This window comes from Pleurodeles waltl, chromosome 4_2, assembly GCF_031143425.1.
Source record: "Pleurodeles waltl isolate 20211129_DDA chromosome 4_2, aPleWal1.hap1.20221129, whole genome shotgun sequence".
NCBI classification, from domain to species: domain Eukaryota; kingdom Metazoa; phylum Chordata; class Amphibia; order Caudata; family Salamandridae; genus Pleurodeles; species Pleurodeles waltl.
This window is the reverse complement of record NC_090443.1, coordinates 148,417,600-148,445,235: the sequence shown is the minus strand read 5'-3', so window position 1 is coordinate 148,445,235 and position 27,636 is coordinate 148,417,600. Positions and strand designations below refer to the sequence as shown.

Here is a 27,636-nt window from a genome sequence, read left to right as displayed (position 1 = left end):
TATGTATGCATGAAGATTTCTCTTGAGAATTTTAAATGTGTGTGTGTCTTAGCTTACATGTATACATGTATACCTATATATACATGTATATAAATACGCATAGATATTATATACAAACACGCGTATATATCCTAAGTTTATTTAGTGGATAATGCTAAACAGGAACCTTGGTGCGTGTGCGCGCGTAGGAACAGTAGCAGCTGTGATCTCCGGGGTGTATCTCAAACACTTGACTTTTGAAGTTATCTCGAAAGCACATCTTAATCTTCAATTAGGTCCTTAAAACCAATTCTCGTAATGCGGGGATTAAGGAGGCACATGATACAGGGCTTTGAGGTGGGGTGTGGGAGGTGGGGGGACTTAACGTATGGTTGGCAAGTAAACTTCCTTTTGGGGAAATGTTGGGCCCGGGGTGGTAGGAAACACGATCACGAAATTCCTTTTTGTTTGGGGGTACTTCCGCTTTAGATTGCCACTCCCTTCCCCAGGCACACACACTTTCTTATAAGTGTTACTCTTTAAAACACACATATATATAACAAACTTGCGGATTGCAACATTATTTTTTCTCCGAAGGAAAGTAGAATAATGTTTGTGTTTCACTAAACTAACTGCTCTTTTTTCGTCAAAGGAAACAGGATTTCGTTAAAATGTGCTACTTTTCTCTGAATTCCCCCTGGAACTTCAGTGTTTGATGCGTTTTCTAACAACAACGTACATTATGTTTTCTTTCTGCGTCTTTCACCCACTTAAACACCTGTGCGTAATAAACTCGTAATTCCGATTCTCTCTCACATATATATTATATACTCTCTCTCTCTCTCTCTCTATATATATATATATATATATATATATATATATATATATATATACACATATATATATATATATATATATATATATATATATATATATATATATACAAACATAGATACAAAGATAGATAGATAGATAGATAGATAGATAGATAGATAGATAGATAGATAGATAGATAGATAGATAGATAGATAGATAGATGCTTGCTATATGAGGTTTCGGACAACCTGAAATCAGGACGAATGAGCTTATGCTCTATATTGTGTGACAGAACATGCAGAACTACGCAGGTCGTATTTTCATTAATTGGTAGGTTTGCCGTCTTATCGACCGGAAAGTTAGTTCGTCTCACCTAGTCTGGGCAGATTCCTTTTCACTCTCATCCAGTCAAAAGTTCGGGCGTCGCTGTGGGTGTCCTGGGAGAAAAACGCCCTCTCATCTTCAGCGGGCAGGAGAAATCCGAAGTGGTCGTGCCCACATCCTGTGTACTGGAAGGCCTGAGGGGCGCCCAGAAGCCCGAGTGCACCAGACGATCGGCAGGCAGGAAAGGCTGGGTTATAGTGGGCGGGTTGGCAAGAGTGGGAACAGCTGGCATGGCTCCTTGAGATGGAGAAGGCAGCGGTGGCACCTGGGTGGGGGGAGCTGTAAGGGGACTTCGGAGCCTGCTGACTGGGTGGTTGCCGCAGGTGGTGTGGGTGGGGTTGGTGAAAATGGAGTGACAGCGGAAGTTGCCTTCCTGTGCTAGAGGCTGCCCATCCTTCTCCTCTGCAGCTGGCACTGTAGGACCTGTGCTGCAGATCCTGCTGCCTGGGCACCCCCTCACTGCCCACCCCTGGGTAGGGGGCACTGCCCTCCCCAGCACACAGCAGGTCCTGGGGGTAAGTGCTCATCCTTGTGGTACCTGCCTTGGCAGCCTCACCCTCGCATGGCCTTGCATCACCCTGTCAAGTTGGACACTTCCTTCGCGAAGCCCACTGAGGGGTGGAGGGTGGGGGTCAGACGCAAAGATGAAATTCGATATATTGGCAGGGCATCACGTGAGCTCCCCCCGGCCAATGGCTTAGGTCCCTTGGCAGGGGCCATGTGATGGGCTAATGGCTGCGATTCCTAACTTTCATACTAAGCTCTCTCGCTTCCACTCAGGAAGCACTCAGGGGAACGTGAGGCAACTGTCTCTGCAACAGATCGCCCCCTTTGCCGGGCTGTGAGGCGCGGGGAGGCATATGCCGGCTCTTTCGGACTGGACCACCGGTGGAGCCCAGAGGTAGGCTCATTCTGAGGGAGACGGGTCTGGCTTCGCTTGCCCGGGTGCTGTTCTGTGTTTGTGGAGAGAGAACGTGTGAGTTTGTGTGAGCGCGTGTGTGTGCTCGCGCGCTCTTAGAATTTGTGTTTGCGGTGCTCTGTGTGCGCAATATCAGAGTTTGTGTGTATAGCGCTGTGCTCTGAGTTACACACTCACACACTGTCATGGAAACAGATCTAGATGACTAGGGGCGTGAGGGTTTGATGGGAGAGCACAAGAAAGTCTCTGAGGGACCATTTCTTAAATACAGCTCGCCTTATTTTTAACTTCCCCATTCATATAGCGCCTAGAGACAACCTTGTATTTTAATGCGTTGTATCAATTGCGTATCGCTGGAGACCCCCATTGGCTCGCTGTTCCAGTTTCACCATTGGACTTTTACTTCAGCTGTCACATTTGGGGGCAATCACGTGCCTGTGACTTTTCCGCTAGAGTCGCAGAGCTCTTACCAGCGGACCCCAGGCTACGCGCTCAGCGCTGAGCACATCTTCTGAGTGCGTATCTGGGGCTGCCCGCAGTGTCCGCGTCCTGTCCGCACGATGCGTGGGGAGAAGGGGCGGCTGTGTGTGCCACCTCCTGTGTGTGTGCCCTGAGACTTGGGTAGAGGACAGCGAACTTTCCGCCCGATCGTCACCAGTGCGTAAGTGGCGAGTTGTGCTAACGATCCTCCGTATCGGTGCTATCTATAGAAAACCCAAGGCGCTCTTTAGCCCTTCATAGGATAAACGCTGCGAGAGCCCCAGCCATGCTGCACCGAGGCGCGCAGTTGTTGCAAACTTCTGCTTTATTTAAAATAACTTTTCTTTCCCTTGTTTGTAGTACAGTGGACGGTGTTTTTGATGCGTGCCCTTAAGTGGTGTGGCTTCATACTTTGCAATAGTGCTGTAAGGTATTTTAAAGCTTAATACTATGTGTACTTGATGTGGCGCAACTTTGCACGCCTAATCGCTTTGAGGCGCTGTTTATATTTTTGTTGTAAATGTGTTTTTTTGGTAAATAATTGTTTATACTGTCTAAAAGTGTTGTTTGTCCTTGGTATGTTTGGGCGTAGCAGAATCCTGCCCCTAGTGCTCTTGCGCCCCCCCAAAAAATACACTCAAATGCACACAAAAATTCCTTTATTTACATCTCTGAGGTGTGCATAATTGTACGCAGGACTTCAAAAAGCTCAAAAATTCAGGCATGCATGCCAATGTGGCTGGTAACAGTAACATTGATACCACAGCAGCGCCTCGATACCCAGGTGTTCCATGTAAAAGGCGTCATTGCTGATCTTTGCCCACCGGAGCACTCACTGATTGTTGTTCTTTCACAGATGAGGCCTTTCAGCTCGCCCCCTTCTTCCCTGGAGGTGCTGTTATTGTCCCACCGTGCCTTCTGCTTTTATGGGGACTTCTCGTGATTAAAGCGGCCTCCGCCAGAGAGCTGCAAGTGTAGTCAGACTGCACACTGCTCCCCCTCACGCATCCATCATCCTGACACGCACACATGGCAGGCTGCGCCTGGCCTCCCTGCTTGCACTGCGGAGCTCAACTTTTAATAGCCAGGCTGAGGCGACGGGGCCTATTAAACCCCCGCATTAACAGATTCATTCACAGGTTTACAGCCTGGGGTTCGTTTGTGAGCACGCTGCCTGCCAAACATGCACATGACAGGAAGTAGTAAGCTTGTACGAGGGAGAAATGACATTCACCAGAGACGGATTTCAGAAAGGGATTTTTTGCCTCAAATAAACATCCATTCATATAGATGGTTGGGTCGCGTTCTTTCTGCGGAGTTATCTCTCTTTTGTGGTGGGTATGCTGGCAGGGAGATGATTGATCTCTCATCTTTCTAATGCCTGTCCCATAGATCACTAGGTTAATGCACATGCAGCAGAGTATGACCACTGACGCTCAGGCGCAGGACCACTATGTGGGCTGCCTGAAACGTCATTTCATTGAAGCTGGTAACATATATCAGTGGGTTTATGCACATGCCGCAGAGCTAAGCTTGGAAACTTAGAGGAAGGGTCTGACTCGGCCTTTCATCCTCCCCCAGTGCCACTAAGCAGAAAGAACAATACAACTGCTGTTCTGCACTAGTAAATTGAGAAACGCTATTCTAAATTACGTATTTATTTATTTGGGATGTTTGTTTAGCGAAGCTTTCACTCGCTTGGCGTGCCCTGGTGCTGCGTAGGCTCTTGCTGACTCATTTTAGACATAATGTATTGCACTGTCTGGGCACACGACTGAAGCAGTGGAGTGTCCCTTCGGTTAGTCTGGCACATGCTAAGTTGTGCCAGCACTCATCTCTACAGGAAGATTTGACGTGGCGTCACACGCGAGGTAACGACTAGTACGTAATCACGTACACTCCAACAGCCAGAGAACATACCCCAGAAATCCGTCTGGCCTGTCATACTGTCTTTAGCTTTGTGACCTTTACAGTCAAGCAGTCCCAGGCTGGCGAGGTCTGGCTTAAGTGCCGGTGCTTGGCTGGGCGCAGGAAAGTGCACGGGTGAATTATTTATAGCCTTTCTGAGTATTTAACTTAACCCCGCGCCGTGAAAAGCAGTCACGTGATGGTTATTTGAATAATAGATGGATGGCAAGGAGTTGAAGAGGGTGGTGGAGGCATGGCCTGCGTGAGTGTGCTTGACGCTGATGGTCAGATGCTTATTCCTTTTTACTGGGGAGGGATGGAGAGGCTCTGTGTCTCATTAGAGACCCTCAGTCAGCCTAGCCCCAAACCCAGTCAGCGTTATCGTCCATTCTTGCTGAGCATGAGCAGGCAGCGCCCCTGAGATCCAGTGGGTTCTGCGGTTTAAGAGGGGTGGGGTAACTGGTGTTCAGTGCAATCTCCGGATAGATCCGTAAGTAGCCTAGTCCCAGCTGTGACTCCTCAGACAAGGAGTAGAAGGCTATTGTGCCTGCTGCGACGCGCCGCTTGGAGCAGCCCTACATAGATGTGTATCTTAGGAGGACGGCTCAGTGGGTTACAGCCTATGTTGCAGAAACCCTACAGTGACACACATTACAACCCTTTTAAGATAGAGTTATAAACTGGCATCAAGAACCTTCGTGCAAACAGCAAGGCATATGTTTAGAGCCTTGGTTTTTTATCCTCAATGTTTTTTTATTCCATGGTTGCTAAAAATGCCTCCCTTGGGCAGTGCCAACTACCTATTAGGAAGTGCTATATACATGGTTATCTGCCATTCTTACAGTGGGCTTATAACTTCCCTGCAAAGCTTAGAAAACTAAAAACCTGCCCCTAAATGATAGTTTCTCTCTCTCCCTCTTGAGTACCTGTGAAGTGACAAGATGATTGTGTCTGCTTTCTGGCATCAAGGTGTCAACGCTCCAGCTAGCCCGCCCAGAAGAAAGACTCTACAATGGACATCTGATGACCCTCCATCGAAGTGTGTACATGGCACCCAGTTGGAACGGAACTTAAGAGGCCCTCCTGCCCTCTGCAGGTAGATGCACTGAATACTAAACATACAAAGTGCCACACAACTGAACACGCCCTGGTGTCTGCATCAGGACAAAGGCTGCATATTTCACTGGCGGGGGGGCTTTTCTGGATAAAAAGAAACTACCGGTTCTGGGATCCGAATGGATCCTCTGCATTTCGAGCACTGGTAGGAGGTTAACTTTATGTACATTCCATATCTTTTCTGTCAGAGGATGGCACACCAGAGGAGAAAACCACTCTAGCCCAATTATTAGATCAGTGTGGCATTCAAGGTCATCAATTCATACTACAGAGGACATTATTTCATAGGCAGAAGGCAGTCACTTCATAGCTTCTTCATAAAATCCTAGAAGACAATCGCTAAAACCCATTCATGCTACAGGGCAGCATCATAGGGAGGAAACAGCCACTACAATCCATTCCTCATTCCACTCAAATGCGAGGATTACTGCCACCAGTCCCTTTCCTACAACAGCGTGTCATCAGGAGGAGGGGGTAATCACAGCCCACTCCTGTTAGAAGATAACTTGTCAAACCAACTTTCCCTGAAATTGACCAAAATATGTCTTGTAACAAAAGTTAGTTTGCAGAATCGTGGTTGCAGTATCAGATGTTTCTATTTGTTTTTCTTCGTTGTACACCAAGTTGAAGATTTCTCCCAGTGCTTAATTTGTAAATAAAGAGGTGCTGGTGCTCAAAGCCCTTCTCTTAAACACGCGGCTGCTGCAATTAAATGTGCGAACATGGAATACTGAGGCAGCTTAATCCCGAAGCCATCTCGGGCCTCTTTAATCCATTTAAAACCACTCCCTGCCCCTTCAGCTCACACTCCCAGCTTTCTGCTTTCTCTCCCACATGTGTCTTTTGCTCGCTGCAAATGCTTGAGGCAGAAGACTAAGCACCGGCCCGCAAAAATAAGTGCCGGTGCTCAGCACGGGAAACAACAAGCACAAATTAAGCACTGATTTCTCCACGAGGTATTCCCTTTTTGCTACGTGAGAGCTAAGGCTATGTTTTTTCCCCCACTGCCCATGCTCAGCAGTGCAGTATGGTCTCCACATCTGTTGTGTGGGCCAGTTGAAAAATCTTTAAAGCAGAGCTCGAGTTCATTTTTAAAAAAATACGTAAGAACCTGATATATATATATTTTTTTTATTAAAGCCACATCGTGGTTTAAAGGTGTTGATGAATGCTGAGAACGTGTTTGACAGAAATCATCAGGGAAGCCTAGTTAAAAATCTTCATAATAAAAGTATTAAGGCCCTGATTTATTCTTTTTAGTGCAAAACTGCACTAACTCAGTTTTGCACCAAAAAGCTTAGCACTGGCTTGCAACATTTCTGTGCACCAGCCGGGCACCATATTTATGGAATGGTACACGTCGGTGTAAAGGATAGGGTAGCTTAAAAAAAAATTACATTTGTCAGGTGGGGCTGGCGGTATGAAAGAAGGGGGTTTTGCACCAAAAAATGACATTAGGCAGGTTAGAGTAAAAAAGAATGACTCTAAGGCCCATATTTATACTTTTTTAGCGCCTCATTTGCGGCATTTTTTGACGTAAAAGCCGCACAAACTTTCAAAATACAATTGTATTTTGTAAGTTTGTGCCACTTTTGAGTAAAAAAAATCACACAAAAGCAGTGCTAAAAAAGTATAAATATGGGCCTAACCTGCTTAGAGTCGTTTTCTGACACAAAACCATCCATTCCACATGACTCCTGTCTTAAAAAAGACAGGAGTCATGCCCACCACCCCAATGGCCAGCACAGGGGACCGTGGTCCCCTGGGCATGGCCACTGCACTGTGTGCCATGTATGGGGCCCCATTTCAGGGCCCACTATGGCACTTTAAAAAATAAAATGCAATGCTTACCTGTACCTACCTGGGATGGAGTCCCCCCATCCTCCGCAGTCCCTCTGGTGTGTGGGGGAGGAGTCCCTGTGGCCTGGGGAGGGCACCTGTGGGCTTATTCCATGGTGCTCCACCATGGAAATAGGCCCACAGGTCCCCTAACGCCTGCCCAAAGCCAAAGCAAGGTTTGCACCATTTTTTGATCCCTACCGTGCACCATTTTTGCATGGGAGTATAAATATGGCGTTAAGGCCACAGAGTCATTTTTTGCAAGGGAACGCCTACCTTAAATCTAAAAAAAATGACTTTAACTCCATAAATTTGGTGCTACATGGGTCTAGCGCCAAACTATAAATATGGAGTTAGTTTTGACCGAATTATAGTAAAATTATGACGCTAATTCAGTGCAAACAGAGTATAATATGCCCCAAAGTAAGTTTATGTAGCACTCCGTACTGCGCTCCTTTGATTTCCAAGCAATATATTAACAAGTGTCGCTATAAACAACTTACTGATGTTCAATTTACAGACCTCAAGGGGCACAAAAAAAAACTGTCATTCTTGCAGCATTCAAACTGGTGGCTTGTTGCCCACTAAGTCGGAGGTGAGCATTTAGCTCACTGAGGCATTCTTCTACCAATGTCTAATTCCTTCATATCCCATATATGCTCCACCCAACATGGTCTCCTCAATCGGTTTTACAAGCCTATCCATCATTAGTCATAATGCTATAATGGGCAATGTGCATCATATCAGCTGTAAGATCAAGACAGTCTGCACATGTCTTAAAATGTACTCCGCTTGCAGGCACTAAAACTGACCATCCCAACCCCCACAATAATAAGGCACCAAGGGCCAGATTTATGGAGCCCTAGCGCCGTTCCAACACCACACTAGCATAATTTTTTAATGCCAATTGATGTTGGAAGGTCAAAAACGGTGCATCATATTTACAAAGTGGCGCAATGCTTGCATGCTTGCGTTGCGCCACTTTGTAACCCTGTGTGCCACATTATGCCTGCGCCAGGCATTATGTATGCTAGGGGAGGGTATTCCGGCGCTAGGGTGGCCATAAAAATGACGAAAAGAAATCTAGAGGATTCCTTCGCACCATTCTTATCGGCATTTTTCCACCCCTGCTAAGTGCAGGTGTTAAACAGAGGCTCTCATTCATTACAATGGGCCTCTGGGTGCTTTGCAGGATTAGCGACATACTTTTTGACGCTAATCTTGCAAAACGCCGGACTAGTGTAAAAAAGTATGACAATAGTCATCCTAACTACTGCCATGGTGCGCCGTATTTTAAAAGGGGCAACCATGGTGGCATTAGGGGGGGCGCTAAGAGGTGCAAGAAAAGTGGCTCTGCACTAGGTGCAGCACCACTTTTAAAAAATCTGCCCCTAACTTTTGAATCATTACCTTTTTTAGAAATAAATAAGTAAATGCAATTTAGTGTGGCTACCCATTGTGAAGTGATCTTAGGGCAGAATCTATCATGAGTTCGAAAATGGAAACAAGCATAGTCAAAACCAATAGGTCCGGCCTTGGGAAATTGGTGTGATGTTATTGTTTTTTTTATTTTTTATTTAGCCATATCACACCAAAATGAAAAACCAAAAAGGAAACACGCTGGCTAAACATGGTGGCCATATGCTTTCAATAAAAAAAAAAAGAAATAAAAATATAATCACCTCTTATAATTGTTTTAGCACAATAAAGGTGCTTCCTAGCAGGCTGGAAAATATGATTTTATTTGCGTAAGGAAAAGGTACTACCGGCTTTAAAATACTGTAATCTGCAGGCATAGGTTTAACACAGCTATTACTAAAAAAACAGGACAAGGAAAAGCTAATGGAAATATTAAGTACTGGGCTCACCAACCCTGCACTGAAGTCTGTGCCTCTTTAGGCAGAAGTGCATATGTGATCACGTAAATGCAGTCTTTAAGAGTGCAAGGGAGCCAGTGTCTGAAAGTGCTAAACCACTGCCCCTTGCTGTATGCTGTGGTGGGCAGAAGCGAGATGTGGATGAGAACTTCACAGGCCAATGGGTTTAGAGTGCTGACCAAAGCCCCTCTTTACATGCACATTTGTATGTGTCTTTTATATGTATTTTTTATTACACGAGGCTAGAGAGATAGCAAAGCAGCCTCAATGCCAAATCCAATAATACCTTGCACTATATTGAATTGAATTGCATTGGAGAGTTATTTATGTACACTTATAATGACTATGCACTAACATCAGGTCAAACCAAAAGAGTTCAAACTATATAGATGACGTGTTTTCCACTTAAGAAAAAATAATGTGGGTTGTCTAATAAATTATTTATTTCTTATAAGATTATAACTGAGGATCGGGGGTATATTCAGTCCGAGAATTTGAGTATGATAGAGAAAGAAATTAGCCTTCTTCCACCAAAATCTTGCTACCCACTTTGGGACTACCATTTACAGGGCAGGAGCAGAGGCAGTTAACCGCTGAACATCTACCAATTTTGAATATGGTAGCAGTTTGCAACTCTCAATTTAAACATACTGGCGCTATCAGATGTCCCTGTGGTGGCTGTGAGACCTGACAACTCTGAGCTGGAAGTAGCCAAAATATAACACAATTTTGAGGGTTTTTTTGGGAGAAAACTAAAGAAAAAGTGCTCCAGGTAAAAGTGTCTGTTTTTTTCCTAAAAATTGCATTCATGAACGGTTTGCTGTACTAAAGTCGTCATCTTCTCATCTTTCAGGGACATGCAGAGCTGAATCAAAATACGTAATTTTGTACCACAGTTTTGGCCTTTTTCTAAGAGGTAGACCATTTTTCCTATTTTTTTGTGGTCTCAATCTACTTCCAGTTTGCAGTGGAAACCAGTGTGAAACAAGTAGGTGATCCAAAAAAGCTATAGATTTCTGAAAAGTAGAAAAATGTCCAAATTTAGCAAGGGGTCATATGAGTAGATCCCTCAAGGTTTTCCAAGGAAAATAATTTTTGAAATAAGGAAATATTGAAAATGTGTTGAAAAAAAGGGCATTTGGTAACAACATTTTTATCTGTAACGTTTTGCCACAATGGGCAGTTTACAAAAGCAATATACTATTACGTCTGCTAGACCCTTCTGGTTGCGCAGATATTTAGGGTCTGTAGGTTCTCCAAGAACCCAAAGTACTCCAAACCACTAACTGAGCTGCACCATGCAATGGTTTTTCATTGAGTACCCAGTAAAGACCAAAACATAAAGTAAAATAGGCAGAGTGAACAATGGGTATCAATGAAACCTATGTATTTCTGAAAAGGCCACAAGATTCAGAGTTAAGTAATAAAGATTTGTACATCTTTGAATTTGTGGGTACCTGTTCAAGCATATCATTTAGAGGGTATTTGCCAAAATGTCACCTTTGTTATACACTAGCTTACATTTAAAAGGTACAAATGCAGCGAAATCCAAATGGTGACAACAAATGTTCTACTATTCTGTGCTCTCACAAGTCCCCCAATAAAAATGTCACCTCACTCGTGTAGGCTTAGTGCCTGTGACAGGAAACAGCCCAAAAAACAACAAGGACGCATCCAATATTTCCACAGAAAACAGACCCTTTCTACCAATGTGCTCTAAATATTGGACCCTGGCTCAGCCAGCACCTAGGGAAAACAAGCCAACCTGTACATTTTTGAAAACTAGACCCCTAAGGGTTTCCAAGGTGGACTGCATTGTGCTGGTCTCACTAGGTTTTTTGACCCAGAGACCGTGGAAAACCTCAACCTTGACTAAAAAACACATTTTCCTCACATTCTGTAATGGAAAGTTGTGGAATCTATGAGGAGCCACAAACTTAAATGCACTTCACATTTCCCTAAGTCTCTGCCTAATGCTTGCAACAGGAAATGACCCAAAATGCAACATTGAAGCATCACATTTTTCCACCAAAAACGGACCTTTTTTTCTCAATGTGGGTGACTCTATATTTTGGACCCTAGCTCAGCCAGCAACTAAGAAACCTAGCCAACCTGTACATTTTCGAAAACTAGACACCTAAGGGTATCCAGGGTGGACTGACTTGCATGGGTCACACCAGGGGTTTTGACACAAAATCCCTTGCAATCTTCAAACTTTCACTAAAAAGAGATGTTTTCCTCACATTCCTGTGCTGGAAAATTCTGGAATCTGTGAGGTGCCATAAACATCCTTCCACGCAGCATTCCCCCAAGTCTTCTGATAAAAATGGTACTTCACTTGTGTTGGTAGGCCTAGTGCCTATGGTAGAAACTGATCAAACCAAGGTCTATGGGAGTCCCATGACAAAGGCTCCCGTTGTCCTATTTTGAGCCATTCCTATAGAGGGCACTAGGCCCAGCCACACAACTGGGGCTTCTATTTGTATTGGCACAAGTAGGGTGTTGCAGATTGGTAGGATTGTTGTGAATATCTGTGCATTCACAAACTTTCCATCACAGAAATGGAAGGTAAATGTGTGATTTGATTCAGAGGTTGACATTTGTGTAGCACTGTGGGTAAGAAAACCTTGTGGGATTCATGCAAGGCTCACCATCCCGGACTTTAAAAAAATGTCTATGGTTCTTAGATTTATGTAGGTGGCGCAACAGCAGGGCCTCAAATACCGCACCTACCCTTATTGCCTATCTTACAACATAGCAATTTAAGGCCTTTTGTGTCCTTTTCTCTTGGGCCATCCACACAAGTGGGGTACCGTACTCTGGAGATATGTGGAAACTCAGGATAGTAGGAAACCTGTGGCTACATGGGAATTCCATGTCTTTCTGTCACAGAAATGTGATGGAAATGGGTGTTGTGTACCAAAGTTTGACGTTTGAAAGGGCTTCTGGCTAATATAACTCGGTGAGAACCACACAAGTCATGAACCTGGACTCCCCTGTCTGTCTAGTTTTAAAAAATGTGCAGCTTTGCCCAGGTGCCAGCTGAGCTAGGACCTAAAATCTACAGTTACCCATAATGAGAAAAACAAAACAAAGGGGTTCTTAGTAAGAGACATCTTATTGCCACAGACATAAACTTGGTACTATTTTCGTTAAGTTAATCCACCACTTTCACTGGTTGGTTTGAAAAATCTTCAGAAAGGATGGCTTCAAAGCACATATACTTATCAAAGTATCTGAATAGTGAAACCAAGACTTCTGAAGGTGAACCATAAAGCCAAGTCAAGGCACCACCCACTTTATGGTCCATTAACACACCATTCATGCACCACACACAAGACTTTCATACCTCCAGACGTGGCACAATCCAACTGATCAGTGGACATATATCAACACACCGCTGCCATGCAAGAGCCCATCACATTCATATTCCACAAGATGGAATCTGTTTGACTACATTTTACCATCTGTCAAGTAACCACCTCCTTCTTTTTTAACATCAGCAAATGCATGCCTAGTGAACCTTTACTAATAGCTCCCATGCTAGACATATGAGGCTCAGAAAGACATGTCTTACATGCATCTTTAGCACACTCAATGTGATAAATCCAACTCCTTCCTGTAGTTGTCTGACGATAAACAACATACGCATTGTATGTTGCTATCTGGAGCATGTGGATACACAGTTTCTTGTACCAAGTGTGAGTTTTATGACTTGCATTGTATGGCTGAAGAACCTGGTCGTTCTTATCCACTCTGCCCATGTACTTGTTTTAATCAAGTATACAGGTGGGCTTGTGAACTTCGACCACCAGACTCCAAACCGTGATGAGGGAAGTGCTCTCATCACGAATTGTAGTGAGCACATACACATCACGCCTGTTCGAAAATTTGACTGTAAGTAGTTAGTTGCAATGCAACTCTGGGATTTCTGGAGCTTCTTACAAACAAGCTCCTGCAGGAATCCGTTGCGTCAACTATGAACTGTACTGCAGGCCACAGTTGCCACCTTTGTACATCTCAATGAACAGCTCTAAACCCGTATAGAAATTGTTCACATAAAGGTTATAACTTTTGCGAAGGAGTGGCTGGACAAACTCCTATACAATCTTTCTGTGACTCCTAGGGTGGGACGGCAACCTACAATCGTCACAGTGGAGTCCTTCCCTGTATATACTCTCAAGCTGTCCACTTTGCCAATAGAGCTGTTACACAGCATGAACAGCTTGATGCTATTGTGAGCTCTTTTGCTTGCACTGTACTGCCTGAACAGCAGCTGCCCTTTGTACAGGATCAAGGACTCATCAATGGCTATATTATTTCCAGGAGGGTACATTTCTGAAAACCTGGCAGACAAATGTTCCACAACAGTCCGAATTTTGAACAGCCTGTCATGGTCTGGATGATCCTGGGCCAATGCAGCAGAATTGTCATCTGGGGCAGGTGGGTAAACAGTTTCTTATACCAAGTCACGCTTATCCACTCCGACCATGTACTTGTTTTAATCAAGTATACCGGTGGGCTAGTGAATTTCGGCCACCAGACCCTAAACCGTGACGAGGGAAGTGCTCTCATCATGAATTGTGGTGAGCACGTACACATCATGCCTGTTCAAGAATTTGACTGCGAGCAGTTAGTTGGAATGGAACTCTGGGATCTCTGGAGCTTCTTACAAACAAGCTCCTGTGGGAATCCGTTGAGTTGACAATGAACTATACTGCAGGCCACAGTGCCATATTTGTACTTCTCAATGAACCGCTCTAAACCCGTATAGAAATCGTTCACATAAAGGTTATAACCTTTGTGAAGGAGTGGCTGGACAAACTCCTATACAATCTTCCTGTGACTCCTAAGGTGGGAAGGCAACCTACAGACTTCACAGTCCTTTCCTGTATATACTCTCAAGCTGTACACTTTGCCAACAGAGCTGGCACACAGCATGTACAGCTTGGTGCCAAAGTGCGCTCTTTCGCTTGCACTGTTCTTCCTGAACAGCAGCTGCCCTTTGTACAGGATCAAGGACCCTTCAATGGATATATTCTTTCCAGGAGTGTAAATCGCTGAAAACCTGGCAGACAAATGTTCCACAACAGTCTGAATTTTGAACAGCTTGTCATGGTCTGGATGGTCCAGGGGCAATGCAGCAGAATTGTTTTTGCAAGGCAGCATGCACTGCAATAGCAAAAACAATCTCTGATCATGTATGGTGGGAAGTTGTGAAATACACAAACTGTGCATGTAGACCAGTAGGACTGTAAGGTTGGTTTCTATACTAACCCCAGTGTGAGCATAAGGCCCAAAAATATCTTCAACTCCTCAAGCGAAGTGGAAGTCCACTGGCATGCCCTAGAACGAGGCCCTAGAGTGTCTCTATGCTCCTTCAGAAATTATTCAGCAAGCAAATTTGTTTGCTGTACAATTTGCTCAAGGAACTCAATATCCAAAAAGAGATTGACACAGTCAATTGGCAACAAGTTGGCTGTGTTGACTTTACATCCAGCATCGCCAGTGAAAGGTGGAATTGGGGCTGAACTAAATTGGGGTCTGTCAAGAGAGCACTCCATCCGTGCTCGCCCCTACATGTGCCTGCTCTCTGAGTTACCCTATCCTGCTATGGTCACTCCACTACACAGACTGTGCTTGTGAAGGAACAGTACGACTGTCCCATGCAATCGCTGGAAGATGAGTTGTCGGATGGAGCTCCACCGACTGAAAAATCACTTCCAGATTCTGCTCCGTTTTCCTGTTCCTCTGATGCTGTTTCAGCATCTGCTATATCTGTCTCTGATCGTGCCTCAGAGCTGACCTCCATAACCTGAGCTGGGGGTGGCAGCAGTCATCTGAGATGCCATCTCTGCTGCTGGTAAAATTGTCCTTCTAAAACACTGTCCTACATAGAAGGTAGATTTGTTGTTCTAAAACAGTTGGTGTGTGTGTGAGTTGTGTGCAACAATACATAAAGAGAAAGTGACCTTATCTTTTCTTTCCTAAAATAGGCAGCTTCTCCAAAGACACTAACCCCCCCCCCAAAAAAACAGTATTACTTCACCTTGCCACATACCCAATATCACAGCAAAACTTTATCACATAATTACAAATCTACCTTTGATCTCAAGATTAAAAGACTTATTTAGAAATATATATGTCCCCCCAAAGAGGGTTGGCCATTTGGCCTGGGGTGAACCCCTACCTACATTGAGGGCAGTGGAACTGATGCACCCTCACTTAAAGGGTTAATATTCCTGTTGCACAGAACAGATTTTTATTTTATGCAGCTAGCTAGGTGGATTATTAAAGCCAGCCTTTAAAACAAATTAAATGTATAAGAATGAAGGGCTATGGAGATATCAGGGACACTTTTTTGGGTGCTACTGAGGGAATCCATACAGGAGGTCATGGGGAAAGGGGCACCAAAAAAGACTGTGATACCAGATGCCATCTGCGCTAAAGCCAGACTTGCCTACATTGCTTTACTTTTGTTTTAAAATGTGTGGCTCCCCTGGGAGCCGATCGCAACCCCCAAGGGGAACCACACATTTTCAAAAAAAGATACAGGCTCACAGGGGGTCCATGCCCAAGAATGCTGACTTTTTACATTTTTTTCTTTTTAAATTGCCCTGAGGGGTGTGATCGCTCCTCCCAGGGGAAAAAAAACCTTTTTAATTTAAAAAATGTATGCCCCCAGGGTGGGGACCAGCCAATGGCATGAAGGCAGACCCCACTACACACCCCTGGGGCCTAGTGGGTTTTCTTGGCAGTGGATTGCAAATCAAATCAAATCATTAGCATTTATAAAGCGCGCTACTCACCCGTGCGGGTCTCAAGGCGCTAGGGACAAAGGGGGTGGTTATCGCTGCTCGAACAGCCAGGTCTTTAGGAGTCTCCGGAAAGCGGAGTGGTCCTGGGTGGTCCTGAGGCTGGTGGGGAGGGAGTTCCAGGTCTTGGCCGCCAGGAAGGAGAAAGATCTCCCACCCGCCGTGGAGCGTCGGATGCGAGGGACGGCGGCGAGTGCGAGGCCAGAGGAGCGGAGGGGGCGGGTGGGGACGTAGAAGTTGAGGCGTCTGTTGAGGTATTCCGGTCCCTTGTCGTGGAGGGCTTTGTGTGCGTGGGTGAGAAGTCGGAAGGTGATCCTTTTGCTGACTGGGAGCCAATGCAGGTGTCTCAGGTGTGCGGAGATGTGGCTGTTGCGGGGTACGTCGAGGATGAGGCGGGCTGAGGCGTTTTGAATGCGTTAGCAGGCGATTTTGGAGTTTGGCGGTGGTCCCAGCGTAGAGGGTGTTGCCGTAGTCCAGGCGGCTCGTGACGAGGGCGTGGGTCACGGTTTTTCTGGTGTCGGCGGGGATCCAGAGGAAGATCTTGCGGAGCATGCGGAGGGTGAGGAAGCAGGCGGAGGACACGGCGTTGACTTGCTTGGTCATGGTGAGAAGGGGGTCCAAGATGAAGCCGAGGTTGCGGGCGTGGTCTGCGGGGGTCGGTGCGGTGCCGGTGCAGTGCGGTAGAGATCCGCAGCCAGGAAACCATTTCAGGAATGCCTCATTTGAAAGAGGACAAGGGTTAGAGATACGGAAGCGATTCTGCACCGCTCTTCTGCTTAAAAAAAAAAGGACTTGTCTGGTGCTGTGCACCTGAGGATACTTTTGATCCCTCACCGGTGTTGGCTAATTGCTAAAAAACACATCAGTGAGGGTGTGCGTGTGTCGGTCATTGGCCAACACACGCACTAAAGGGGTTAAGATCTCTGTGACTAAACTTATCAATATTTCTAATAGCATTTCTAACAGTAATATGTGACATGTATTGCAACTGTGTAAATCCCACTTTGATGTTTTATGACATGTTGCTATTCAGCTAGATTTCACTATGAATGCCCATTCGTGGATAACACTGAGGGCTGGGTCATATTAGTTTATGCAAGAAACTACACTTCTGTAATGTGCAATAATACTGAATATATTAGCAGTGATTAACGAGCATACCAGAAAATCAATTAAGTTAAAGGTGTTCTTATTAACTGCTTTTCTGGGCTTTGGGTTCTCAACGATCTTGTGATTTGCAGGCCATACACAAGTGTCTACAGCCTACACTTAACTCTAGACCAACTTGAAAAAGAGGGCTGTTATGGTATAAGTCATAACAAGGAGGAAGAATTTTGCTACAGTTTTCTTGAATAGAGCACTCAGCAAAACGTGGTGAGGGACGTCTGATAAAATGGCTGCTTCCCTGTAATCACATGCCTGAGACTGAGCATGGTCGCTGGTGGGTGGTCAACACCCTACCTGAGTGGCGCAGGGGCATAAGTAACGTCCAGTGCTCCATGTTAAATAATTGCTTGGCTCAAAGTGTCCCTGAGGAGATTTCTGGGGGGCTGCTGAGTCTAAGGCTACTTAATCTTGATTCTGTCAGTAGTATTGTGCCATACTAAAGGTAAGGAGACTACTGGCTCTAATGTATTACATGTTCTGATGTTTTGTATGTGGCTTTGGTTTTTATGTTGTTATTACTCTTTTAGATTTTATTTTGATGATGTTATTGTGCCGCCTAGCCGCTGTTGGCTATCTCACAAATGAAGTGTAACACAAATCAAATAAATTCTAATAGAAATACACCTTATGTCTCTGTTTTCCTAAACCCAACATTCCCGATCTCTTTCTAGCCCTTGAGAGATATTTTCTATCCATACTGTCTCCCTTTCTCACTATTTTCTTATTTTTCTCTTCAGCCTTCTCTCTCCCTTTTCTGCCTTACTTGCTCCCTTGATGAAAAATAAGTCCCGGCCCCAAAAAATGAGCGCCAGTGTCCACCACCTGCCACCACACACACAAATAAATAGTTTTGCTATTTGGGCACGTTTAAAGCAAGAGACAGAGACCAGATCTTTTGATGGTTGGTAAAGTTTAGTAAAGTTTTTCAGTTTCATTTCAAGGAGTGTTTAACACCACCAATCCCAGCGTAGCATAATTTAGAGGTAGATGACTTAATCACAAGTAGGCACCAATCTGAGGGTATAGTAACCTAGAGTTAGAGAGCTCAATCATAAATGTAGTAGAGCGACACCAAGACGAGAATATTGTACTTTCTAGTTTGATAGCACCAATCCCAAGGATGGTCTAAGACACAAACCAGGTGATACTGGAATTAAGTTTGGTAGACTTAATAGCAAGAAGTATCGATGGCGTAGAACCAATGATAATTTTACTTAGAATTATGAGGGGGTAAAGGACAACACAATCCCCACTGTACACTCATGCATACCAGATGGGATGCAATCTCAAGATAAATGTGGGAAATCCCACTTGTGCAATGTGGCACTCCAGGAGCTATGGTAACACAAAACTCAAAAGGGCCTGATTACAAGTATAAATGTTATTTATGGCACCTGATAAATAACGATACCACGGGGTATGTTATTCATCGGGTGCGACAAATAACACCTATTACGAGTTGGCAGGAAATAACATGCGGGGTTTTGGTGTTTAACACACTAAAATCTGCACCATACAGTAAATGCCCTATGCTTTACCCTGTTACATTTCACCAGATGTGACCTGTCAAAATTAAACGAACGTTGATGTATTTAATGACCCTGATAATTATATGATGTGTTAAATACCTAACAGCTCATAATTCTGACCTGTCCTCAAACAGGGGTTCAGGCAGGGGTCAGTATATCCCGACAAACTCGTAATCAGGGCTAGAGTCAGGTGAGGTAATCCCAAGTAAAATGTCACGGTCTCGTAGACATACTGACCACCAACATCTTCTCAAGATGTATTAACCTGTATTGTTTCGTGTGCATTACCACTTTTTGTAGCATTTCAGTTTTACTATTTAAATCTTGGCAAAAGCACTATAAAAGTTCAACACAGTGAAGGTGAAATGAATAATGTAAATAAAGACCTAATTTAATGAGCATGAGGACATAGCACTATGGAATGATAGCAAGATCCCATGTTTGAGATTACACATTCCAGAGGGTACAGACACATAGAGCCAGATATACTAAAAAGTGGCGCAGTGTGGTGCTGCGCCAAAATTTGCAGCACTGCGTTACTTTAGAAATGTGGGGATGAGCCGTAGTTACAAAAATACAGCGCATCTCTGTTTTTCTTCCTGCACCAGCGCTAAATTTAGATGCCAGGGCAAAATGCAGCACACATAGAAGTAGCAAATTGTTATTTTTGAATGATTGTTTATGTGCAGGAAGGGACACCTGCCTGCACATAAATATTCATTCATGGTCTTTTGCTCTTTCTATGCGTGCTGCAGAATGCAGCACACATGGAAAAAGCAAAAACGAGGAGGAATATAAGTATTCCTCCTCGTTGTGGTGTTAGTTTTTGGCACTGTCACAGATTTACACTTTCTTGTTAATATGGGCAGCGTCAAAAGCAATGGGTGTTGCGATGGAACACCCACAGCGACACCCATTGCACGCCCCTCTGACGCATAAAACTCCATCGGAGGGGCCCAGATTTACAAGGTGGCATTAAGCCACAAAAAGTGGCTTAGCGTCGCTTTGTAAATGTGACGCACTGCACAGCACCACTGGAGTGTCACAAAACGTCACGCTTCGGTGGAGCTAGGGCCTTGAAAATCTGGCACATAGTGCACATGATATAACGAGCCAGTCCTAAAAGGTGTGCTGGCACAAGCTTCAGGAAATGATGACACATCAGGCAAGTGCGAGCTGAGCATCCACCTTGAGCAATCTTGTGCTCATGAGGATATGATGAGGTTTTTGTGATGGCATACTGAGAATATCTGAAGGATACAACCATTGAAGTTTATCTTCAATCAGCTCAGCAATTTTTTCTTGGAAGGAAAACGTTCTGAATTGTTGTTCAAATTCTGTTTTAAAAGCTGCATAATAATTTCAATTGTACGGTATAAATTCTTTAAAATCTTCCAAACGTGATATTCTCCGTTTCTTCTTTTTAGTGGAAATTTCTTAGGAAAACACTTTTGTTTAAGTGATAATAACAATCAGCATGTACATCAAGTGCATGTATATTTTTCTGGTTTGCTGTCTGGTTTTGTCTGCCGCATAAGGTTTTCATGAGCCCTAACTATTTGGACTGCTTATCATCCCCGTTAGAACTTAGGCAGAGTTTGGTGGAAGAACCGCCGTCGTTGGGCCGGGACCTTCACACCCCCAGCTGTTCCAGCCCCACACCTCCTCCCTGCGAGCTACGGAATTCTGATTTACATACCTCGGAAGATGGATCGCCTGATGAAATATTTAAGCCTTGTTTCCTGCCATTGATTTTATGTAAAAACGTCGTGTGAGGAGCCAGGGTGGAATTCATTAGGCCCAGGCCTACTCCTTGCTCCTGGATTCGAGGAGAGGTTGGTCCACAGCCCATCTGGCTCCTTCCTGCAGAGACCGATGAGCAGGGAGGGTTGGCATTGATGATGTTCGAGGGGGGTTCTTAATTAATATTTACAGTGCTCCCTGTGTTTCATTCAGCTGCATTCTCCTGGCCTGTCATCTACAGATGGGCGGTTGACGCGAGCCGCTCGATGAGCGTGGGCACCATGTGTATGCAAAGCATGGCAGTGTACCAGAGAGCGTGACTAGGCCTAATGCATCACGTGTCCCTTGGGACCCTCATGCTCAGCATTTGATAACCTCTCCCCCTTTGGGAAAGCAGAGGGCTTAACATGACCTACACCTATGTTTATTCTTTCCCGAGGTGTCCAGAGGTGGCAAAGGGCAGAGGTCAGCATCTATTAGGTTTGTGCCATGGTCAGAGCGAGCTATCCTGCTGATGTAAAGATCTGCGCAGAAAGTCTTCTCAAGAGGACTCAGTGAAATGCCACGATGCAGGTCATTTGGAGGTCATGATAGGCAACCTGTGGCACACTTTCGCCTACACTCATTCACCCGCTCAGTCACTGAAGCTCTACCATTTCACTCAGACCAACTCACTCGCACACCATCTCATCCACTCGCCTACCCGAACTCTTAATGAGATACCTACCACTGACTACAAACTCATCTGCTGAACCACATGCGTGCCTGTTCACTTACATACTCATACACCCAAACATCAACCAATGTGCTCTCCAATGATTGCTCACTCACATTTCCTAGTAATCCCACACCCAAATTCCCCTACTCACCCATCAAGTCCCTCGCTCATCCATAGACCTTCCCACCCAAATGCATCCCAACCACCTACATATAAGGTCAAAGCCGGCAATACTCTCATCCAGAAACCCACCCAAAAAGCAGCTCACCTTGTCACCATTTCACTGAGCCACACACCCACTCAAGTACGCTGTCACTCTCTTACCCTATAATCATGTCTGAAAGAAAAGGTCCTTATGCCATAACTGCAAATTAGAAGAATTCCTTCATTTAAATACTCGTCAAACGCTAAAAGACAATTATACATGTACTTCATCACTGTGACAGTTCTGACTTCTTGGCAACAATGGTCCAAGTTACAATTCAGAAAAACAAATTTCAATAATTTTCGGCATCATAATGCTTCTGATAATACCTGTGAAGCTGATAAATTAGTAATATTAAGGTAAAAAATTACAGTAGTTGAATTTAGGGTCCAGTCTGTTTCTGAGTACTCTCAAGTTTTGCAAATCAAGGATCTATTCCAAGAATGACAGCATGGTTCATATAGAATTACACTGTGAGATCAATTGGCCAAGTCAAGATCAGAGCTTGTTTCTCTTGGTTTCATTGCCAATATCTAAGCTACTATGTAGGCTCAGAGTGGCCAGCCTAGACCCATGAGTACAGGATCCATGTCGGGAGACTAAGATATCTCTATGAGATGCATGTGCATCAATTCTGCTAAACTGAAATCATTTACTGTAGGGGTCAGCCAGGAAAATCTGCTATGGATTGGTCCTACCTTTACCCACTGGTGTATCATCCCATAAAAAAACAAAATGTTACACCTGTTTTTGCAGCAAAAATAAAGTTAACCCCATAGTCAATTAGTATTTCCAGTCAAGCAGTTCATTACAACACACACAGCAAGGCAAGGACCCTGTTTGTCCACTGGAAAGTCATGGCCTTTCCATTAAATGTATGTTTTGTTGGGGTGGGTGATGGTTCACTGTACTGCCATGTCAGGACATATAGAGAAATGGTGGACAAAAGGATCATACACAAGTGTGCAGTTACACGCAAATCACTGCTCACAATTTTAAGAAGATCATCTTGTCATTCTTGCCTTTAGAAATATTGAAGATTCAAGATCCAACCTGTGGAAGAACTAGTGTTGTGTCCCCATTCCACCAGTTCTGACTTTGTAGGCAACAGAATTCGCTATGGTTGGGTTTTAAAATAAATATTTATAATGGTAAAATAAAACTACAAATTTCAGACGGGAATTTAACAATGGGTAGACAACTAGCATTATATGAAGACACCATCCATGTCTGGTAGATACTGAAATGGAAAACATCTTCTGGATTCATACTAAAGAACAGCAGAACACTACCACTACTGGTCTGAAAGTGGTGGTGGATACAGATTACAGATGCAAATAGTGATATCATCTTGTTCAATCACTATATTGCCCAATTGAATAAACACATAAAAATAAAACATTTTTAAAAGTTACTCTACCACTTACAAACTGTGTTATGTCCTATTGTGACCACTTTTGCTCTGGAAATTATGGTAAATCAAACTAGGACAACCCAGTTCCATTAGGCAACAAACATTGCATAATACAATAACTTGTAGGAAAACATAATTCAGAATATAAAACCTACATCCACCCACATGATACTAATCTGTGTTCTCTGAAATCCTGCACAGCTTTACAGTGATTTTAGGTACCTTTCACACAAGCACTACGACAACAAAACTTTAATACACTTGATTTAGGTCAGTTTTCCCCATATCAGGTGCCTTTGTATATTTAAAAATAATGCAACTAAACCGGTGTCAGGTTTCCCTGATGTTCGCACATTAACCTTTTTGTTAACTGATTCTTTAGCTCTTCCAGTGGTCAGGATATAGCACCATGTAATGCTAAAGCGGACCTACCTAAGATAAGTTTGAATGCCTTGGGACAAGAAAGAACGCAAAATGTTGGGTCACGTTTTTATAGATCATACCTTCAAGTACAGAACGGCAAGAATAGAGCTACCAAGAAGAGATTCAGCCAGTGTGACAAATCTTATAAACAGAGATGCACAGCCTGCAGGAGAGGAGAAAGACAGTTAGTAGGAGGCACCTATGGGTTTAAATAAAGTAGAAGAGCTAATAATATTTCAGTAGTCATGAGCTCTTGAGCAAGGCTCAGTCCAAGACAATTTGGAGGAGGGAGTCTGTAACATTATAAACAAAAGGTGCTAAGAATATTGAACAGTGCTCTAGTGGGATAATTTCCATAAAAAACACTACCACAATGTAAATCGGCTTGCAATGGAGACATCATGAGTAATCGTAGCAGAGCTGGAAACAAGTTGTGTCTATAGTAGTTCATCAGCTTGAGAGATGAGTGTGCTAACTGGGCCTGAATGTTTTGATCTACCATCAGTTTCTACACATTTGATTATTTAAGATGAATCCTACCAGAACTACCTTCTGGTATGGCTTTGGGTGCAGATTTAGGAGCCCCTAGCACCTCCTTGCGCCACATTAGCGTATTTTTTTTTTACACTAACGTGACCCAAGAAGTCCAAAATCACAGCGCCAAATTTACAACGTGGCGCAATGCATACATCGCACCTCTTTGTAACCCTTTGTGCTACATGATGCCTGCGCAAGGCATATAATATATGCAAAGGGGACGTTCCTCGTTAGGGGAGGCCGAAAAAATGGGCGTCATTTATTTTGGAACTTTAAATGCAAAAAGGAGGCACATTATTGTTTACAGTGAACCTCAATGGTCTTTGCAGGATTAGCATCAACATTTTTTACGCTAATCCTGCGTAGCTCTGAACTAGCATCAAAAATTCTGACACTAGTTCCCTAACTACCACCATGGTGTGCCATAATTTAGATACGGTGCACACATGGTGGCGTTAGGGGGACACTAAGGGGCGCAAGAAAAGGCTTTTTTCTTAAATCAAGCACTTAGTATGAGAAAGTGCTAGACAATGATACAAACAATAACCACTTGACAGATTGCCACAGTACCCTGTTGTTGACATAAGCAACTTAACAAATGTTTCCCTGTTTAGTGCAACAACTCTAAATAAAGTCTAATTTATCCCATTGTTTATTTTAAAAGGAGCTATGTGTAGCTACTGTAGCAAAATGCTTAATGCCTAATGCTTAATAGGTTAATAGATATTGCGCCTTAAATAGTGTTCTAACTTAATCATATCAATATTTTTATGACAATGATTCTATTCTATTTTCTTAGTATTTGTCAGACATGCACTTGAGCAAATTGTAAACTTCAGGCACTACAATGGTATATTTAGCTGTCTTTTTTAATTTATCACTAGAATTAAAGGCTATGGGTATTATATCTGAATTTGTGCATTTGTGCTATGACACTAGGGCTCCTATTTATACTTTTTTAGCGCCACATTTACACCGCTTTTTGACGCAAAAACAGCGCAAACTTACAAAATACAATTATATTTTGTAAGTTTGCGCCGCTTTTGCGTCAAAAATTGATGCAAATGCGGCGCTAAAAAAGTCTAAATATGGGCCTAGGTCTTATTTTTACAGTGGAACTCATCTGGCGTTTTAAAAAAAATGAATCTGTGAAATATGAAAATTAATGCTTTTGAATAGGATACAGTTCCAACTGAGAAATTTGTAATTTAAACAAGATGCCATTTTAATTTATAATGTTATGTATATAGATTTGTAAATCTGATGAAAGATATCGTGACCCAATAAAACTGATTTTTCACTAGCACCCCTTCCCGTCAGGGTGTTTTTATTTTTATTCCTGGCTAATCCAAGGGAACAAATTATCAAAGGCAAATTTGATATTGATGCAAATGTAAATAGTCAGTTTATATACCACTTATTAACAGTTTTCTAATCATTTTTCCTGTTTCAGGTAACAGAACTGATGCACACAAAAGCAGTGTGATCTGGCCATGTTCCACAGTTTGATCAAGGTTGGGGAGTCAGGCTTAAAGTCCAAGTCTTGACTATTTCTTCTTCTTCTATTAGGGCCTCATTTCCTTCCCGTGAAGATGGAACCCTGTTACTCTGCTTTTTGATGGCCTTCGACGGGGATTTTAACTTCTCTTGCTGAAATCGTTGAGTAAAAATGGTTAATCTCGAAAAGTAGGACATAATTGAGCTGGTCTGTAGCCAAGCCAAAAAGCAGGGAATTCAGGTAACAAGCTGTTAGCTGTGCCCTTTGGAAGATTCTAAAAGAGTCTCACCGAGCAAGAAAAAGATTATCTACAAAGAGAAGGTAGAATGAAGATCCTTCTCTTGAGGTTACTCAGAAGAGTCTCAATCACTTCTTCGCCATTGTTTTTTTAAGTGTTATATTTACATTTATTATATATCTATGTACATGTCTAGATGTATATATGTACATATATTTGTCTTTTTTATATAGATGCCTTTGTATTCAGTATTTTACACAGTAGCAGTAATGATAATTTTCGCATTGTTTGATGAATCATTTAAAACGTTTCAAAAAGAGAGTTCATGCACCTTAGCTTAGTCCTGGAAAATGTTGTTCTGATCCATCAAGTAGGGGATGAGAAAAAGGTGGGACCTAAGCAATTTAAATAAGAAATATTAGACAGCAATATTGAAAAAAGAGCAGAATAGAATTAGATCAAATTTGGCAGAGAGCAAGATAATTATCCAGAAAGTGTGCTTTCTGTGATTAGATGTAAATTTGCCCAGCTGTTTTAGAGAAATTAAGATTGAAAAAAATAGCCATATCTAGAGCTGCAGGACTCTAACTGGACTCCCACAGGGAAAAACGAACAAAAAATGCATTCTGATTGGCTGGGCCCATGGGACACCTGCTAGACAAAGCAATATGATTGGCAGCCACAAAATGAAGAAAAATGAAAAAAAACGTTGCAGTCACCAATACAGAACTCACAGACTCAGTCCAGAGTACTGACAAATGGAATGATAAAATGTATAAGGGGGCAGTGTAAAGATACCCTGACTCCCTAGCCCTTGGGAAGCAAGAGGGGCCTAGAGGAATCCTCTGTTGGTGCAATTTGTCAAATTATGGAATGTTACCATCTTGCAAGATTCCCATGATAGTCAGCGCTGGCCTTCGTGTGGTCCTGTGGTATTTTTGCAGGAGTCACACAGGAGGACCAACAAATAATGTGAGATGCTGGTCTGTGGCTGGTTGGCATGCTGCCGGGATTGGGCAGAGGCCCTGAAACCAACCATATGGTTGCACAGCAGGTTGTGGCCCAAAACGTATCGTAATAAGATATTACTTTATGTTATAAAAACATAGAAACTCACTCAAAAAATGTCAAAGTGGAAGCATACATAAGTAAGATTTGAACTTAAGTTAAAGAAACCCTTGCAAAGTCACTGAAGAGATTAGAGGTTAATTTTGAGTTGAATGTAAGGCTTCTAATTTAAAAAAAACTACAGTTCTGAAAACAAAGAAACCACTGAAATTCACCAGTTACATATTTTTTATGTTACATATTAATTTTTTCTTCAAAGCACAGGTATCAATGAGCACTGATTATGTTAAGGTTTTGTATAACTTTTATGAATACAGTGTTGATAAAACATTGGACAGCTGTTATGTGGTCTTGAGGCTGCAGCGTTTACTGCATAACTACAGATGTACCAAAGAATTTGGAAATAAAAAAAAACGTTCCTAGCTCCAGTGGTTGAAAATAATCCTGCTAGAGAAAGTGACACATACTTTCCGTTATATTTTTTTCACATTTTGGCTTTTATACCTCTGTATAAATATAAATATATGTGTATCTTTAGGTATGTACATGTATAGCAACATTCCAGCGTACCTAGTACACTGCATTTGACATTCATTTTCCCAGGAAAATTACAATGGTTTTTCTCTCAGGAACATTCTGCACTTGAACTAAGATATATTTAAAAAGAGATCTCATAATTGAAATCCTTTAACCGTCTACCTTGTAACCCACTTTCTGCAAGTACCTTTTACGACCAACTTCTCCTCAGGGAGAGTTAGCGCTATAAAAATGCAGTTACATTTCACCAACTCTTTAGTGGTCGTATATTACGTTTATGACAGCTTAACATTTTCCACTAACACGACTATAGGTCTGAGTAAGAGCATGATTATTCAAAGCGGGGCGCGTATATGGTGAACCCCCACAAGGTCGTAGCTTTCTGGAGTTTTTACAATTTGCGCCCCTATCTTCAACGCCAATAGC

General features: G+C 43.1%; 1 protein-coding gene and 1 long non-coding RNA gene across 2 annotated transcripts in view; one reads left to right on the top strand and one right to left on the bottom strand.

The window, feature by feature from the left end:
* Nucleotides 1-1,721, bottom strand: part of LOC138292418 (homeobox protein Hox-A1-like) — a 96,561-nt gene extending 94,840 nt beyond the window's left edge. Inside the window, exon 1 of the mRNA XM_069231002.1 lies at nucleotides 1,169-1,721. Within this exon, the coding sequence (XP_069087103.1) occupies nucleotides 1,169-1,706 (538 nt within the window). The 5' untranslated portion in view covers nucleotides 1,707-1,721. The remainder of the gene's footprint in view (nucleotides 1-1,168) is intronic.
* A 202-nt stretch (nucleotides 1,722-1,923) lies between these two features.
* LOC138292416 (uncharacterized) lies at nucleotides 1,924-27,101 on the top strand. The gene is made up of 2 exons (XR_011202678.1): nucleotides 1,924-2,080; nucleotides 25,323-27,101. It is a non-coding gene; the product is annotated as an uncharacterized lncRNA (long non-coding RNA).
* The last annotated feature ends 535 nt before the right edge of the window (nucleotides 27,102-27,636 follow it).